Raw genomic sequence first — 17,284 nt, 5'->3', positions numbered from 1 at the left:
GCAGAAACTTTTCCAAAATTGCTTGGAGCCACAATCCACTGTGGCTCACTCTTTCGCAAATAACTTATTATGAAGTGCGTGAAGTTCTCCCGGTAAATTTAGAGCTGTGCTCTTTCTTTCATATGCAGGGCCTAAATGGTCGGGAACTTTTTGTTTTTTTATTTATTCTAAAAAACAGAAGCTAATACAAAGCTTGCTTGGCAAATTATTTTCCCAGGCTTTTATTTTTATTTTTTAAAAACTACTTTCTTACACTTGAATCAAAAAATATTTTTGGAATTTTTTCGAAAGCCATTTTCTTGCAATAACAGAAATTACAGAAATTAATGTTCATAAAATTTCATTGTTTTTGTGTCTGCAAAAAAACAAATGATACCAAACAAGGTCTAATAACAAGATTAGCAAAAGCACAGGTGCATTTGAAGATAAACATGAGAAAAAACAAACAAACCTTCAACACAATTCATTTTGATTCTTTCAAATGTCTTCTTTCTTCCTTGTTCGCTTAATAACTCAAGAGGAAAATAGTACAGGAATATAGAAACCAAAAGAAGCATGGAGGAGGATGGAATATTCAAGCCACAACAGAAACAACCGTAATGCTGATTTACTTGCAAATGCATACAGAACCCAACAACCAGACACAACACGAACGGTGACCCCATATCCCTTTACTACAATGTGGAACCTCCACGTAATCATGCAGGCATGACCTGGGATTTACTGTGACCAAAAGAGAAGCCAACGCCACTATCGTGAGACCCTGAGAGAGAGGGAGATGATGATAACCCATTGGAACCAACTGTAATGTAATAAATGCCAACTTCTGACAAACTAATGATGCTAAACAGCACTCTTCAAAATTGTGACCACCAAAAAACCCTCAACAAAATAGTTGTGCTCTCCACTGGATGACAATATCAAGTATTCCCTGTTGTTTGAAAATTGAACAAACAAAATCTCATTCTTATGCTCAACCAAAATCTGCAATAACATAAGATAAGTGTCACATATAAACTCAACCATAGAATATGTTTTGTTCTTGTACTCTGCCAAAATCTGCAACAACTTAAAATGGGTGCTACACAACCTCTCAACTATAGAATGGGTAACGTGGAAACCTAGTAAGTTGTCCAATCCATCTCTTATTTATTTATGACAATAATAAGTTTAGGCCTCTTAGAACACCAATTAACCTCTGGGCACATGCATAATTCCCCTGTGAAATATCCCAGGGGTAGCCCCAAGAAAAATATCTCAAACTTGCAATCCAGAGAAAATTCAGTTAAATAGCTATAGATATCCATGGCTAGAATTCATGTATTCAACAGTTTTACAAAAGTAACATAGATTTCATGTATTATGTTTGAAATTTTACATCTCAGGTCAAGCAACTACAACTATGAGGTGTAAAATTCGAAGGGTATTCATCAGATATAAGTACATATAAACTCGCACAAAGCAATTTTTTAAACCCACATTGCAACCCATACTGCACCCATGGTAAAAATAATGTAATAAAATATTTGAATCACAACAAACAATCCAACAAATTTACTAATTTAATGCATAATACGAATTACACAGTTCCACAAGGCAACATGACCAACAAAGTTCACAAGTATGATGGCATAGTTCAGTATGAAAGCTAGCTAATTTTAGTATAGAAAAAGAATGCCATGTAAAGCCCAAATCTAAAGCTGTAACAGCCCATTAAGCACTAGAGCTACCCAATGCTAGTACAGAAGAACTCTATGCAAATAATCCCAGATCTGAACTGAAAGAGCCCAACAACATAATCAATTCCCTTTGTTGGGAGCTTCTAGTTACACAACAAACATATTTCCTTACACCCCTTATTTTTCAATCTATTTATTTCAGTTTTATCCCCATCTAAAATTAGCAAAAAGTACACAAACCCTAATTTTCCTTGCACCCACCCCTTCACCACCACCCCCAGCCCCTCATCCACCACCCCCTCCCCTAGATCTCCCCTTCCCATTGCAACTTTTTCTTTCAGATCTAAAAACCCTATGGGGTCTCTCTGTCTTTCTCTTTGGGGTGGGGGAAGACTGGAAAGATTGGGAGCGGGGTCGTGCAGTGGTGGTGGGATAGATGGAGGGGGCTGGATTGCGGTGGAGGGGAGGCGGGGGTGTTGTTTACAGTGGTGGGAGGGTCACCGATAGGGGAGGGGGAGGGGGGTTGCAGTTTGGGGGCACTAGAGTGAGGGTCACCTATGGGGGAAGGGGGCTGGGGCTCGAAGGTGGCGACAGTGGAGGAAGAAGGTGGTGTTTGGGGGGTGGTGTTACTGTTGGGGTTTGGTTTGGGTGTAATGAGAAGTTGGGAGGTTAGGGAAGAAAGTATGCGTGGAATTAAGGGGAATGTAAAGAGATAAAATGAAAATTTTATATTTCGAAGGGGAGTGTAAATAGTAAATGAGTGTAAGGAGTTTTTTATGGTGTAAAGAGTAACTCCCGCTTTCTATTACTTGTAAGTTGGTTTCTTCATGAAATATTGGACTTATGTCAAGTGAGTATTATAACATAAAGGCCTCAGTATATTAAAGTGAAGAACACGGCCATATTGGATCAAAAACATGCACCAGAAAAATAAACACAATACCTACAAGAAAAAAGTAATGTAATTGAACATATATTACTCCAAGTGCACAGCTAGAATGGAATCCAATATCTAACCAAAAGGGGCACTGATTTGGCTACTAGACAGCACAATATGCTCCCCCCCATAAAATCAAATACCAAACCTACCAAAGTAGCCCAAAGACGTGTATAACACAAAGCCCAAAGTAAATATGAAGAAAAGAAGAGCACCGAAAGATGGGGGGCCCGTATAGAAAATTAGCATGAAAAGTAAAAGCTCATCAAGCTAGCTTAACTTCCTAGTGAAGCTAAATGTCACTTAGGGTACTAATGTTCTTGAAATTCTAGCATGCAAAAGCCTGTAATGGAACTGTAAATATATTCTGGCAAATTGACAGTTTCTCTTGTTTCTTTCATCCCAAAAACACAAATAACCACTTTGATTGCATACTCTCGACACAAATTTTCCCATTAATTCAGCTCCATGAGGATGGAGTCCACACATTCATCTCATCTCTTCTTACAGTTCATGCTTTCTCCCTTTTAGCAGTTATAGGAGTCCTCATCCTTGCTTGACTGAGTAATGGAGATGCAAAGTACAAGAAGCTTAAGGAAGAGTAAATTCAAAGAAGTGGCAATATTGGGAAATTGGCATGGTTTCAAAGAGAAACCAATAAGAACCATATATAATCATGTTTCTAATATTATTAAAGTTTTATTTTACGATTAGTTAATATTTTAGAGAATTTCAAGAGCTTTGAACTTTCTTTATGGATTGTGTGATGCAATCAAACTCTAGATGTGATGCCTAAGGGATTCTAGAAGTGATTCTTATACCTATCTTCTTCTTCTCCTTTCTTTCTTTCTTTCTTAAATTTTAGCACTTCCACAGCCCCAGAGCATCAGTTTGGTATCATGGCATAAGGTTCCGCCATGATGTTTTCATATTGTTATAGATCCAATATAAGTGGATTGAATTGGGAAGAGAGTGAAGCGCTTCTTAGCGAAAAAATTCATCTAAGGGATCTTCAAGATGATTTTTTTTGATCAATTGAATGCTCTTGAGTAAGGTAATATGCGTGTGATTGATTATGCAAGAAAATTCAAGGAATTATTTATCATATTTGGAGTAGTAGAAAGTGAAAGGATGACTACTGCTCGTTTCAATAGTAAATTGAGATATAGAATAAAAGAAGAGATGTCTCATGCATATTTGGAAGATCTCAAAGATGCTATTGAAATGGCTATACAATTTGAATTTTTTGTAAAATTTATGGAAAAATGCAGAATGCAAACTCAAAAACAAAGGGTTAAAGTGCCACAAAAACATGCTAAAAATTCCAAACAAGATGCGCCAAAGCCAATGTTGTTTTTAGGGATGAAAACCCTACACAGTTGAAGTTGGAAGGCAAGGCATATATTCGAAATCTGCCTAACAAGAATGATGGCCAGATTATGAAGGAAGAGAAGCCACCCTTTGAAGCTCCATGTATTGAACTTGAAAAGGCTAAGGGTGAAATCAAAGAAATTGTCATCCCTTATGCTCTTAAGAGCAATGAATCGAAAAGAGCAATTGTTGGTCCAAAATATATAATACCTTTAGAGGTCATGACATTGCAATCCGAGGTCTCCGATGAATTTGCTCCAATCATGATTTGTGAAGAGTCCAAAAGTGAATCAAAAGATGACCTTGTGTTGGGAAAAGTTGCTTGGAATATTGAAGAAAACTTTTATGAAAATTGATTTGAATCAATTCAATGATGTGTTTTCTATGCCAATTGATTTTGTTATTCCAAACAAATTTAGTGGCATTATTGAAAATGTAATCTCTCGATCTGTTTGTTTTTATCTCCAACAAAGAAAAGGGTGGTGATCACTTAAAGATTTTAATGTGAAACCATGGATATGATTTCAAAGCTTGTGAATTATTATACTTTAACACTTCAAAATTCGAGGGCGAGTTTTTTCCAACCAAGTGAGAATGATGCGAAGTATAAGAAGTTCAAGAAGAGTAAATTCAAAAAGACGCGATATTTTTTAAATTGGAATTGTTTCAAAGAGAAACCAATAAGAACCATACAAAGTTATGTTTCTAGTATTATTAGAGTATTATTTTATAATTATTTTATATTTTCTATTCTAGAATTTTAAGGCCTGGGGTATTTTCGTAATTTACATGTCTGCTAACATAGGTTATAGGGGTCACCCATGGGGGTTGTCTTGTAGATCAAGTTATTTAATTAGTTTTTGTTTATATTTTTTATTTGGTCTTAAATGGATTTTTGGGAGTAAAAAATTTAGTAGTTTCCTCTTTTGGTTCTGGTTGGTTTAGGAGGTCTCCTAATTCTAGTTGGTTCTAGTTGATGCAATCAAACACTAGGTGTGATGCCTAAAGGATTCTAGGAGTGATTCCTATACCTATCTTCTTCTCCTTTCATTCTTTCTTTCTTAAATTTCTGCCCTTTCACAGCCCTTACAAGGTTGTCCTTCACCAAATGGTTACACAAAAAGTGTTTGGAATGTGAATTAACTAATTATGTTAATTGCTTAAACAATTTGTCATGAGACGAGCTCCCCTACAACTGTTAATGTCCAGAAACCTATGGACTCTTTTCTCATGATGCCAAGTTTCAATCATTTAAATCTAACAGCTCATGTAACACCAACTTATTTAAGCACTTCAAAATTCACAACTCTCAACTATTCGAGAAAATTGTGTCTGTCGTTAAATATGTCCATTATCTCATTATACATCAATGTAACTGAGGTAGAAAGAGAAAAGGACTAACTTTTTTTTTTAATAATTGAACTCCCCATTTTTATTTGTTCCTCGCTACTTTTCTCCGCACAGAACCAAATTGTCTCTCCAAACTCTAATTTTGTTTATTTATGAAAGTGATGTGCTACTTTCAAGGATCGGTAGTGGTAGGGGTGATTGTCACAAAATAGGAAAAAGGGGGGTGAACAATATCCAATTGATGAAGAAGATGGCGAGGTTAAAAGAAGTGGAAGAACTGTTGGTGGTAGCGTTAGAAAATGAGATTGGCTCTAGCGGTAGGGAAAAAATTGAGTAAAGTAAGTTCCAATGGACTACACTTTGCCTCAAAGTTCTTGCTCCTACCTCTAATCTTTGCCAAGAACTACATTATTATATCTACCTGAAATTCTCAAATCAATATATTTTTTTCCTTCACCGCGTAGTATGTTTAAGTGTTACAATGATTCCATGCTTTTCATATCAGTGAATTACTACCGACACTTCAAGACAAAGAGACAATGAATGATTCCAAGGGTTAGGTGATGAATGTGTACTAATTGGGAGTTGTTTTTATTCGAGTGTAGCTTCTCTTAATGGTTGTTCTGCCGAAAGTTTTAGACAGAAAAAGGAGAAAAAAGGGCAAAAAATTGAGTTGTGAGGTTTCAGCCTTGGTTGGGAGAGGAGAAGAGAGGAATAGAGAGGACATAAACAGTCTGAAAGGTGCTACATGAAACTGGGCAACGATCATTATCTTCATAACCAGTGAAGGCCTGCAATGTTTGATGTTTAAATGAGTTTTTGAAACATGAGCCATAAGGTTTAAATGATGGAATCGCGCATCACAAGAAGAGACCGGAGGATTTTGGACATTAACAGTTTCGAGGAGAGCTCGCCCCATTTGCCCTAGGACACACCAAAGGGATAGGAAATCATTCAACTTTAAAATTTGCGTCCCATAGCATTTGAAGGCAAACTTTCAAAAGATGGATTCTCTGAAAAAAAAAATATTAAATTAGTTATTCCTTTTTAACTTTACTATAACACCAATTACTCCTCATAAATATTTATTGTCTAGATATTATAACTACCACAATTCCAAAATCCAACAGCCAAACATTTAGGAAAAATTACCAATTACAATTTCTATTTTATCTACTAACCCCTACAGCCTTTTTTTCTATATTTTACAACCCTAAACCCAAGAGCTTACCTAAGCCCTAAAGTCACCAAGAAGCCAATTTGAGACTGCACTATGATAAGTTCCCTCAAGCTGTTTGGTGTTAGAAGTTGCAGTAGAGTGCTTTCAAGCACACTTTTTCCCACATCAAAGATCTAGTCAATGAATTTTTGCAACTAGAAGCTCCAAACAAAATACTCTTTTTTGTTTAATCATTTATCTAAGAGTAAACATATTTCCTAATTCCTATCACAAGCTCCAGCCACAGAAACTTGAGCTGGGCTTCATCAGTAATATCTCTAACTTGTTTAAGAATTTATCATGCACACATTACATGTGCAGAGTAGATGTTCTTACTTCAATTTGATATGTTTTCCTAACTCTGACGAGTTCAACTTTTACTTATACTTTATACTAGCCATGAACCTGCACAATGCACAGGGCCTAGTAGCAAAATTGAACGCAAGCTTGTCTGTTTTTATAATTTAATTTTTAATTGATGATCTCAATTGGTGACATTTTATGACAGAATTATTTAATCAAGAGAACTGATGAATTTTTACAATTCCAACATATTTTCTACCTCTTTCTTCTATAATTTACATCTTCCCACTGATACAAACCAGCTCCCTTTACTCCAATGGGGCCCAGCATGTCTATTCCTCCTTCCTTGTCCCCCTCTCCCTCACGTGGTTACACTATGAAGCATGGATACAGATACGGCGATACAACCTAATCTTAAAAATAGAATATGGGTATTGCCAAGGTATATTGAAAATAGAGTACTATGTTGTTGTACATGAGTTCACAGAATATTGAGAAACTATTGTTTAGGAATTTGAGATTAGTTTACGAGTCAATACTAAGGGATCGTTTGGCAACCTCATATTTTAGCCAAAAAGCCACTTAAAAAAAAAAAAATCAAAAAGCCAACAAATTTTAAACACATAAAAAAGTCAAATATTCTTTTCCATTCACTCTACTTTTTGCACTTTTTTCTGTAAAAAGCCAACAAAAATCCTTCCCAAACATATTGATTTTTTTCACCTCATATTTTAGCCAAAAAGCCACTTCCCAAAAAGGCTCCAAGTTTACTTCTTTTTATTGAATGGATATGTTAATTAGATAACATCTGAACAAGTTGAGTACTACTTCAATCTCATTATTTTCTTCTTTGAAATTAAATAAGAAAATATTAAATAACTATTCATGTATTCATTCTAACAATTATACTCTCATAATATGCAACAATTATTATAATTTCAATTTCACAATAGCATAGATATGTGATCTAGAGTGTCTGTCTAAAAAGTATCCGATACTTCTCAAAATTAACATAAAGTATCATATATGTATCTACAAAGTAATTGCGGAGTATCGGTATCCGATACGTGTACGATACAGATATGACTCCCTTGGTCACTCAATCTCTCCATCACAAGGTGAATTTGCCAAGGTCATTAATTTTTTAACTAAAATACCAATTTTACGCTTGATTCACTTGTCAGTTCAATAATTGTTTTAGCAATGAGAAAAAAAAATGAAAAATTTATAGAGATAGGTCATATATAGCAAACCATAATACAATTTGGTGGTGCAAGAAGAAGAGGGTTGTGTTACACAGACTCGTCACTTTTAGCAAAGTACTTGTGTCAACAAGACACGACACGACACGACACGACATGGGTACGGGTATAGAATCTACCAAGATACGACAATATGAAAATGGATATGGCATACGACAGTAAGAAGAAAGATAGCATACCTGCGATTAGGGCTACGAAAATGGAGATTAGGGACGCAATCACGCTTCATCTTCTTCGACCTCCCTCTCTTTGTCTCTCATTCAACTCTCTCTCTCTCTCTCTCTCAATTTCGACCTCCCTCTCTGTCTCTCGCTCTCTCGACTTCACTATCTCTCTCAACTTAGCAATTTCTCTCTTTCTTAGCCCATCTTTTAGGAAGTGGAGTAAAGTGAGGTTTGGTACTTTTTGTATGAAGAGAAAAATGGTCTTATATGGCTGTGCAAGTATTCGATCTTTTTGGCTAAATGATTATTTAATTATTCTTGGGTCCCACCACTTTGATTCATTATTGGACTAATGTTTGGTGGGATGCAAATTCAAATATGGATGATGGGTGAGTGGTGTGGTGAAGAGAAATTATAATAGAACAACCATGTTATCAAAAAAATACATAATATTTTATCAAAAAAATATATAATATTTTTTGACACATCCATGTGTAGTATGAAGCACAAGCACTCCAAAAATAGTGTCGTACGAGTACCAAATACTTACTGGGTGCAGGTACGCATATTGGTACTGCTGTACACGTACTGGGTACGCCGAATACATGTTGGGTACAGTAAATATGTTTGGATGTTTAGCCATAAATTTTAAAAAAAAAAAAAAAAAAAAAAAAATTAACGTACCTCAGCCATACCCATACTTTACTTTTTTAAGAATTTGCCGTATACACCCATACCCATATCCATACCTGCACCCACACCCGCACCCGCGCTTCATAGGCCATATCCACATACTTGCGTCTAATTTGGTTACTTCTTAAACGTACTCACATATCCCTCATTTAGAGATTTGACGAGTCCAACCTCTAGATACATATCCGCATCCGACATTTGTACCCAAATCTATGTAACGTAGGAAGAGGGAAGGGAGAGAATTTTTTTGGGTGGGTGGGTGGGTGGGTGGGTGGGTGGGGGGGGGGTGATAGTCATTAGAGGAGAGAGAGAGAGAGAGAGAGAGAAGGTAATGGTGGTTGTTATTGGAGAAGAAAGGGGCAGAGAGAGAAATGTGGGCAACGAAGTTAGTGCAATACTAGATGTCCATCTAAGCTTCAATCAGGCTCAATACTATGATGTTTGATGTTTGTTGTTTGCTAACTTAAACACACGCGCGCGCACGCACACACACACACACACACATAGGTACATATGTTGTTTTGACTTCTGAGGAAGATGAGGTTGAGAGGTGGGGTTGGGTGGTTGCTCCATCGACAGTGTGGTTGTGGTTTGGTTTTGGAGGCATCGACCGTGGGGCTGTGAGAAGAAGGGGGTCGAGGTGTGGTGATGGTGATTGAAACAATGGGGTTAGCCTTAGATTATGTTGTGATTGAAAAGAATGGGATGTTAATTTGGGTATTGGATGGTGGTGGGTATTGAAGATCAGAGGATAGAAGACAAACATCTAAAGACCTCAAGAAAACAACCATTATAGTATTTTTTTTTTTTTACAAATGTCAAATAACTTATGTTCAAAAGCATAGTTACTATTTGATTCATGAACAAACTATGAAACATTGACACTTCTAAGAAGGTAACATGTGGTGTTTGATACTGACACTGACACTTCCCTATTAGACAACATAACCATGTCCTTTCATAAAAAAATATTGTATTATATGCCCACACATAAATTTATTTTATTTTCTTTCATATATACGAATTGTTTAACATCATTTTATAGTTTATGTGGAATCCTACCCTAGATTGATTCAAAGTGTGGCCAATTTGATTGGTTGCGAGATTGAGACATTTCCTACGAAGTATTTAGGCCTCCCACTGGGAGGTAACCCAAGAGGTGACATGATTTGGAATCCAGTGGTGGATAGGATAGGTAAGAGGTTAGAAGGGTGGAGTAGGGCCTTATTGTCCCGTGGGGGTAGGTACACTTTGGTTAAGACAGTGCTGAGTGGGATTCCTATTTATTTCATGTCTTTGTTCAAGATTCCGGTCAACATATCAAAAACCATAGAGAAGCTAATGAGGGATTTTTTGTGGGAAGGGAAGGATGAAGGAATGATCATTTGGTGAAATGGGAAACGGTGTCATTACCAAAGGAGAAAGGGAGATTGGCAGTTGGTAATATACGGGCTAGAAATATGGCTTTATTGGGCAAGTGGTTATGGAGATTCTCAATTGAGCGTGATTCATTATGGCATGCAGTTGTCAAAAGCAAATATGGGTTGCATGTTAATGGAATGGACTCTCAGGTGGTTTCTAGGGGTAATAGGCATGCTCCGTGGAAGTTTATCTCTCATATTTATCCAATTTGGTCCCAATTCATTTCTGTAAGGGTGGGTAAGGGGGATACGGTTAGATTTTGGGAAGATATTTGGGTGGGTTCTTTGTCTTTTGCTTGAATCCTATCCGCTTCTATATAGAATTTCTCAATCTCATAATTGTTCTGTTGAGTCCGTGGCTGTTTCTTTATTGGCTCCTTGTTCGTGGAATTTTAATTTTTCCCGTAATCTTCATGATAGGAAAGTTCCTGAGTTGATATCTTTATTGTCGAGGTTTGAAAATGTTTCTGTCTCCAATTTTGGAGGATCAATGGTTTTGGAATATTCATTTATCAGGTTCTTTTACTTGTAAATCTGTCTCAGATAAAATCATTGATATTCCGCATGTACCTCAGTTTTTGTTTCACAAAACGATTTGGAAGGCATGTGCTCCTCTTAAGGTGAAAGTGTTCATGTGGATCTTGGTTCATGGGGGTACTTTGACAAATGATTCATTGCAAAAGAGGAGACCTTCATGGTATCTTAATCCTCAATAGTGCATAATGTGTTGCAAAAGTGGAAAATCATTGGATCATCTATTTTTGCATTGTTCGATGGCAAGGCTTTTGTGGAATAGGGCGTTTGGTTTGGGCAATGTACAGTGGATGGCTCCTAAAGGAGTTGCTCAAATATTATTATTTGATTTTCAAGTTTTTGGAAGGTCAAAGAGGGCTAAAGTCCTCTGGAGTAGTATAGTTTTTGCAATCTCCTGGGTCATTTGGTTGGAGAGGAATGGGCGTATTTTCGAATGAGGGAATAGGGGTATAGATTATTTATGGGATAGAGTGAGATACTTGGCATCTTTCTGGGCTTCGGCGAGTCCTGTGTTCCGTGGGATCCCTTTGTTTTTGATTGCTTCAGATTGGGTGTCGGTTTGCTTTGAATAATCTGTAGTTAATGGCTTTTTGTTTTTGTTTTGTTTTTTGGATGTATATTTTCTTTTCTATTGAGGATGCCTCATCCTCTTGGCTTTGTGCCTTAATAAAATTTATCTTGTCTGTTGCTGATCAAAAAAAATATATATATGATTCTTGATTCAATTCAATTCACAAATTACAATTCTTATTGACATTATGATTCTTGATTTGATAATTATGTTCACAAGCTGTACCAGGGTGAATTGACAATTCCTAAAATCTAAGATACATTAGCAAGCATCACACAATCTCCAATAGATCCATTAAAAATTCCCTCTCTACAAAATCAACCCCTGGACATCATCTACTTTCCATAAGGTAATTGACATTCAAATCTTGATTTTATTCATTAATTTATTTGTTCTGGTCAGTAAATGGAGATTTGGAAGTTGATAAACAAGTATTTCATAGTAAGCATAGTACAAAAACAATGCTCTATTATGTAGCAAACAAGAAATCCATACCTTCAGATAGTTTCTTTCTCAAACAATTGAGAGATTATAGGAGCTGCAGAGCTGAAGCAAGGCTGCTTGATTTGCTGTATCAAGATTTTCACTGATAACTTGAGGGTACCTACCAGGGGAACGAGCAGAAAGATTTGCTAATGAAGCCACCAAAAATTGCTTGGGGTCCCTAACATCCCTCAAAGGATCCTCCGCTTTCTTTCCAGCATTGTGTAGATGTACAAAAGTAGCACCATAACCCACATTGTCCCCAAAATCTGGAACATCTGATTCCTCTTCAACTCTATCCTGCTCTGGCCGTGAAAGAAGGGTAACAATACTGTCCAGCATTTTCCCCCAATGTCTACTAGAAGCAGGATCCAAGAGGGCTGGAGATTCACAGATAAGTCTGATTGAAGCAACTGATGTCAACTTGAGCTCAATAGAACCTGTGATCAGTTTGAGATTAGGTATCCAAAATTGCTCCAAGATCAGAAGAAATATATTGGGTTGAACACCATTCATTGAATCAACAAGGTTCTGGGAACCATGTTTAACCAGAAAAAGAGACATGAATATCAGAAAAGACTTCACAAACTTCACAGTTCTGCTATTTTGGAGTCGCGTAAATAGGGAAGCCCAGATGTGGCCCATGTAGGGGGCAATTACATCATATCCAAGGTTCTCAATAACTGTGTTCAGCACATAAAATCCCTGATCATCTGTGCTAGGAGATGAAACAAGTTTGTTGAATATCCCTAACACCTGGGTCAACCTCCCCTCCTGGTTAAGCTCATGGGAAGCCTTCTGAAGGAAGGCTTGAAGCAAGCGAACAAGGGCTGGAACATTTCCAGATCTTTTCCATGAATCGGGCAACAGGAGAATCTCAAATATCTGCATATAGTGTGGTGGGATTGGGGGTCTATTCAACTCAACAAGCTGAGCCAGCAGCTGGAATGCATATGGGAAGAATTCTGTTACATCTTTAGCCAGGATCAACTGGAGGCTGGGAAATAGGCTTGCTTCAAAGGCAGAGATAAGAGAAGGGTCCTTCTCACAGGACCGCCTGACAAGAACAGCCACTGCCTCAAAGAGATAGTGATTAAAGATTGGATTTTTTGGATTCTCACAGACTTTGTTGAGCACAGAAGTGAGCCCGGTGATGCAAGGTGAAGCAACCTCACGAGAAATGTCTGCCACTCCAAGAACCCTCATGATACACTTCATTACATATGGATTCTCCTCAGACTCTGGCTTTCCCAATGCACTGAATAGGTTCGTCATCAACACAAGTAAAAACGGGCTTATGTCTGACGATATATATCTTGCTCGTCCTCCATCATCCTTGACCAACAAGAGTTTCTCAATGCAACTTGCAGCATAAGAATGAACCACATTTGACTCAGAACCAAGGAAGCGGACCACTTCAGGAATCAATGCCATTGCAATGGGTTTTGATATCTGAGTCCTAAACATAGTGAAGAACTTCAGAGCACCAGCCTTCAGCATTGGAAACCCATCTACATCTTGATTTTGCAACTCAGGCACAATTACTGATCTGAAAAAGCTCTCAACATCTACCAGATCAGTAGAGACTGAGGTACCACCTGCCTTTTTTGTTGCAAGGGAGACAACCAAATATATGGCACAATCCTTATGTTTCCAATTCGCTGATGGATTTTCGGCAAACAATGCCAAACTACTCTGTATCTGACTGGAAACCATTTGAGTCACCTTTTCTTTGTAATTTGTAGCAATTCCCTTCAGAAGCTCACAAGCAATCCTCCTCCTTGTATCGAGATCACTTCCTTCCATGTCCCTTCTAATAAACTCAACATAATTCATTTCAAACAGCTCCTCGTCCTCATCCCTCAACATCACATTTGGGATAACAATACTCTGACAAATCTGTTGTAGAATGTAATCCCTGGCAAACAAAGTGTGGTGAACGCTCGTGCTAACTGTGGTTAAGAACTTGATTGCAGTCACCGTTAACCTATCACGACTAGAAGAAGCAGACACAGCCACGAGAAGATTCCATACAACTTCCACAAACCCACCCAAGTATCCCTGAAATTCTTCCTCATTCTTCTCCATATAGAGGCTTATATTCTCACAAACCGCAGCTCGCAGCTCATCAACAAGCACAAGCCCATCACCAACACCATCTTCAAGTGAAGGGTACTTCACAGTAAGATACTTTTGAAACTCGCCCATCCATTCCCCCATGTGATCTTCAAAAAACTCAGGCAATTCTTGAAAATTCAAAGAATAAAATATTCTGCAACACAACCTCTGCGACTCAACGAGAGACCGCAAGGTCGCAGCAGCTTGCCCGCCGGAACTTGCCACATTATCAATTAAACCCGCGGTTCGCATAAAAATTTTCAACAATGGCTCCGCAAAATTATCAAGACAGTACTTCAAATCAAGTAATAAATCATTGGTCTTGTACTGATATCGGAATTTCTTAAATATTGAATTTACAGTGCTGAGTATTCCATTAACAGTTGCATAATCAGAAGCCTCACCTGCTTTCTCTAGGCTTGATTTGAGCTCCGGCAGCAGAGCCGGCCACGATTTCGGAAAATCATGCTTGCCGATCACCGCTAGGGCTTCACTGAGCTGGGATTGGATCCGTGGAGCAGACGAGAGCATGAGGGGGACAATGAGGGCCTTGATTTGGTCCTTCTCGGAGTCAGGAATGGGAGCTAGGGTTGGGACATTGGGCTCGGAGGGAGGCTCGGGAGCCCACCGCCCGCGGAGGTGGTTCTTGAAGTTCACGGCGGCGGCTTGGCGGCTTGGCTCGTCGACGGTGGGCTCGGCGACCAGGCGGAGGACGGCGAGGCCGTAGTTGGGGCGGTCGGAAGCCTCAGAAAGGCTGGACTCGGCGTGGCGGCGGGGCTCCGGGTAAGGGGAGAGAGTGTGGAGAAAGCATTGAGAGAGAAATTGTAGGGTTTCAGGGTTCCACTCCATTGGTGTGCACGGAGAAATTTGGGTTCTAGGGTTTTAGTGAGGTTTGAATGCATATAGAAACGATAAAAAAATCTATATATACGGTTTTGTTTGTTGAGAAATGGGGGGCTTTAGTCAAATTAGCAACTTATTTTCTAAACTAGCTTAGTGTGGACAGAATTTTTAAACTATGCTAAAACGTGATTATGAATCACACTTCTAATGTTTTTGTGGTTGTTGCATGAAAATTTTGTAAAATCGTAAAAGCGTCACACGCTTTTAATTAAGAAAGTGTGGTTATAAACTATACTTTTAATTAAATTTTTTTTTTCTAAAAACATAGTTGTAAACCATGCTTTTAACTGAATTTTTTTTTTCTTCTGAAAACGTGATTGTGAACTACGCTTTTACTGTTCACCAACCTAAATTCATTTTTAAAACTTATATAAAAACTCCCCCAACCTCGTCATTTGCCAAACCCGTTTTCTTTAAAACAACTTTTCCAATGTCCTTTTTGATGAATAAAAAAATAATAAAATTTTCCTTCGTAAAAGCGGTTTTTGTAAAACCGTTTTTTAGTAATTTTTTTCCCAATTTATATTTTTCAACATAAATATAAATTGCCACAAAATAATGTAATTCAGAAAACGGGTTTGGTAAAACCGTTTTCTAATACGACTTTCCTAAAGCCGTTTTCATGTATTTTTTTTTCTGTTGTCTTTGTTCTGGTGTAATTCAGAAAACAGGTTTGCTAAAACCGTTTTCTAATACGACTTTCCTAAAGCCGTTTTAATGTAATTCAAAAAACGGGTTTACTAAACCGTTTTCTAATACGGCTTTCCTAAAGCCGTTTTCATATAAATTTTGTTTTTTTTTTTCTGTTGTCTTTGTTTTGAGGATAATGTAATTCAGAAATTTTTTTTGGCTTTACTAAATCCGTTCTCATGTGAATTTTTTTTTTTTGTCTTTGTTTTGGGTTAGAAGGTGATAATCTAATTCAGAAATTTTTTTTGGCTTTACTAAAGCCATTTTCACGTAAATTTTTTTTATTTTTTCTTTTGTCTTTGTTTTGGGTTAGAAAGTGATAATGTAATTCAGAAATTTTTTTTGGCTTTACTAAAGCCGTTTTTATGTAAATTTTTTATTTTTTTCTTTTGTCTTTATTTTGGGTTAGAAGGTGTAATTCAGAAAAAAAATTTTGCTTTACTAAAGCCGTTTTCATTTAATTTTTTTTTTTCTTTTGTCTTTGTTTTAGGTTAGAAGGTGATATACATGCTCTACAGTCTGAAGCACACCCACACACTCTGCAGTTCGATGAACAACGACGAAGGGTGAGACGCGAAGAGCACCACGGAGGAGGCCAAGAAGACGAAGGCCACCGCGAGAGCTGCAGCAAGAAGGAAGAAGAGAAAGACCTCAAATTTTGGTGATGTATTTTTTACATACGAATGGTATTTTTTCCGTTTTTTGCTATGTAATGTAACTTGTATGTAATTTGGTGTCTGATTACGAACAGGAACTTATGTAATGTAAATATTGGGTTGGAGTTGATGTTATTGTGATTCAATTGGTTTCGCTTATTTCATAAGACTGATGTTGTGTAATGAATGAATGAATGAAAAGGTTATTTGTTTTATTTAATTGGTAGTGTATTTTTTGTAAGAATGAGAATGTTATTTGTTATATTCAATGAATAATGGTTACATTTTTGGGTTGTCACGATTGAGAAGATGAACAAGTTAAGAGAATGTGTATTTCCCCTAAAATAAATTTTGTCAACATTTTTGTAATAAAACTTAATACATAATATACGAAGTCACTAATTTACTAAATACTCATACGGGCATGAAAACAACATAACTGAAGTTGCAAATGTAACAGTTTTCAGTTACATAGGTAGTACAGACATAAGTCTCCCACAAAAATATATTCTGGACACCATGAACTGAACACACAATACATACATCCTGGACACCCTGAACTGAACACACAATACATAAACATAACAGTTAGATAGACAACTATTAGGCAGACAATCTGACAAACTCATTACGGAAACACTTAGTCTAACACACACATTACATATTAATGCATGACCTAATATTGCCGAAGTATAGACATAAACACCTAATTCGCCCTTAAATCGGCAATCTCAGAGTCTGAATAATCCGAAAGCTCAGGGTCAGAGACAAGTTCAGGATCCTCCATGATACCCTTAATAGCCGCAACATTTGGTTCTCTTCTGTTATTCCAGGCATCCTTTTTAACTATGTATAGTTGCATATCACGGGCTAACCTACGGCGCATTTGAGAAATCTCACGTTGTAGTCTTTCACATAGTCGATCAACAT

The 17,284-nt window shown here is 37.3% G+C and overlaps 1 protein-coding gene across 2 annotated transcripts; it reads right to left on the bottom strand.

Annotated features, from left to right (window-relative positions):
* Window positions 1–439: 439 nt before the first annotated feature.
* On the bottom strand, window positions 440–15,059 carry LOC114293950 (exportin-2). Of its 2 annotated transcripts, none has more exons than XM_028238068.2 (2): window positions 12,000–15,059; window positions 440–984 (listed from the first exon to the last, which is right to left on the bottom strand). In XM_028238068.2, the coding sequence occupies exon 1, from the start codon at window positions 14,952–14,954 to the stop codon at window positions 12,018–12,020; it is 2,937 nt and encodes a 978-aa protein (XP_028093869.2). In that variant the 5' UTR covers window positions 14,955–15,059; the 3' UTR covers window positions 440–984; window positions 12,000–12,017. The 2 variants fall into 2 exon arrangements, with proteins under 2 accessions (XP_028093869.2, XP_028093870.2); XM_028238069.2 differs by having other exon boundaries at window positions 440–931.
* Window positions 15,060–17,284: the final 2,225 nt, after the last annotated feature.

The sequence above is a fragment of the Camellia sinensis genome, chromosome 12 (assembly GCF_055761805.1).
Source record: "Camellia sinensis isolate YWXY chromosome 12, ASM5576180v1, whole genome shotgun sequence".
NCBI lineage: Eukaryota > Viridiplantae > Streptophyta > Magnoliopsida > Ericales > Theaceae > Camellia > Camellia sinensis.
This window is presented reverse-complemented; position numbering and strand designations above follow the sequence as displayed.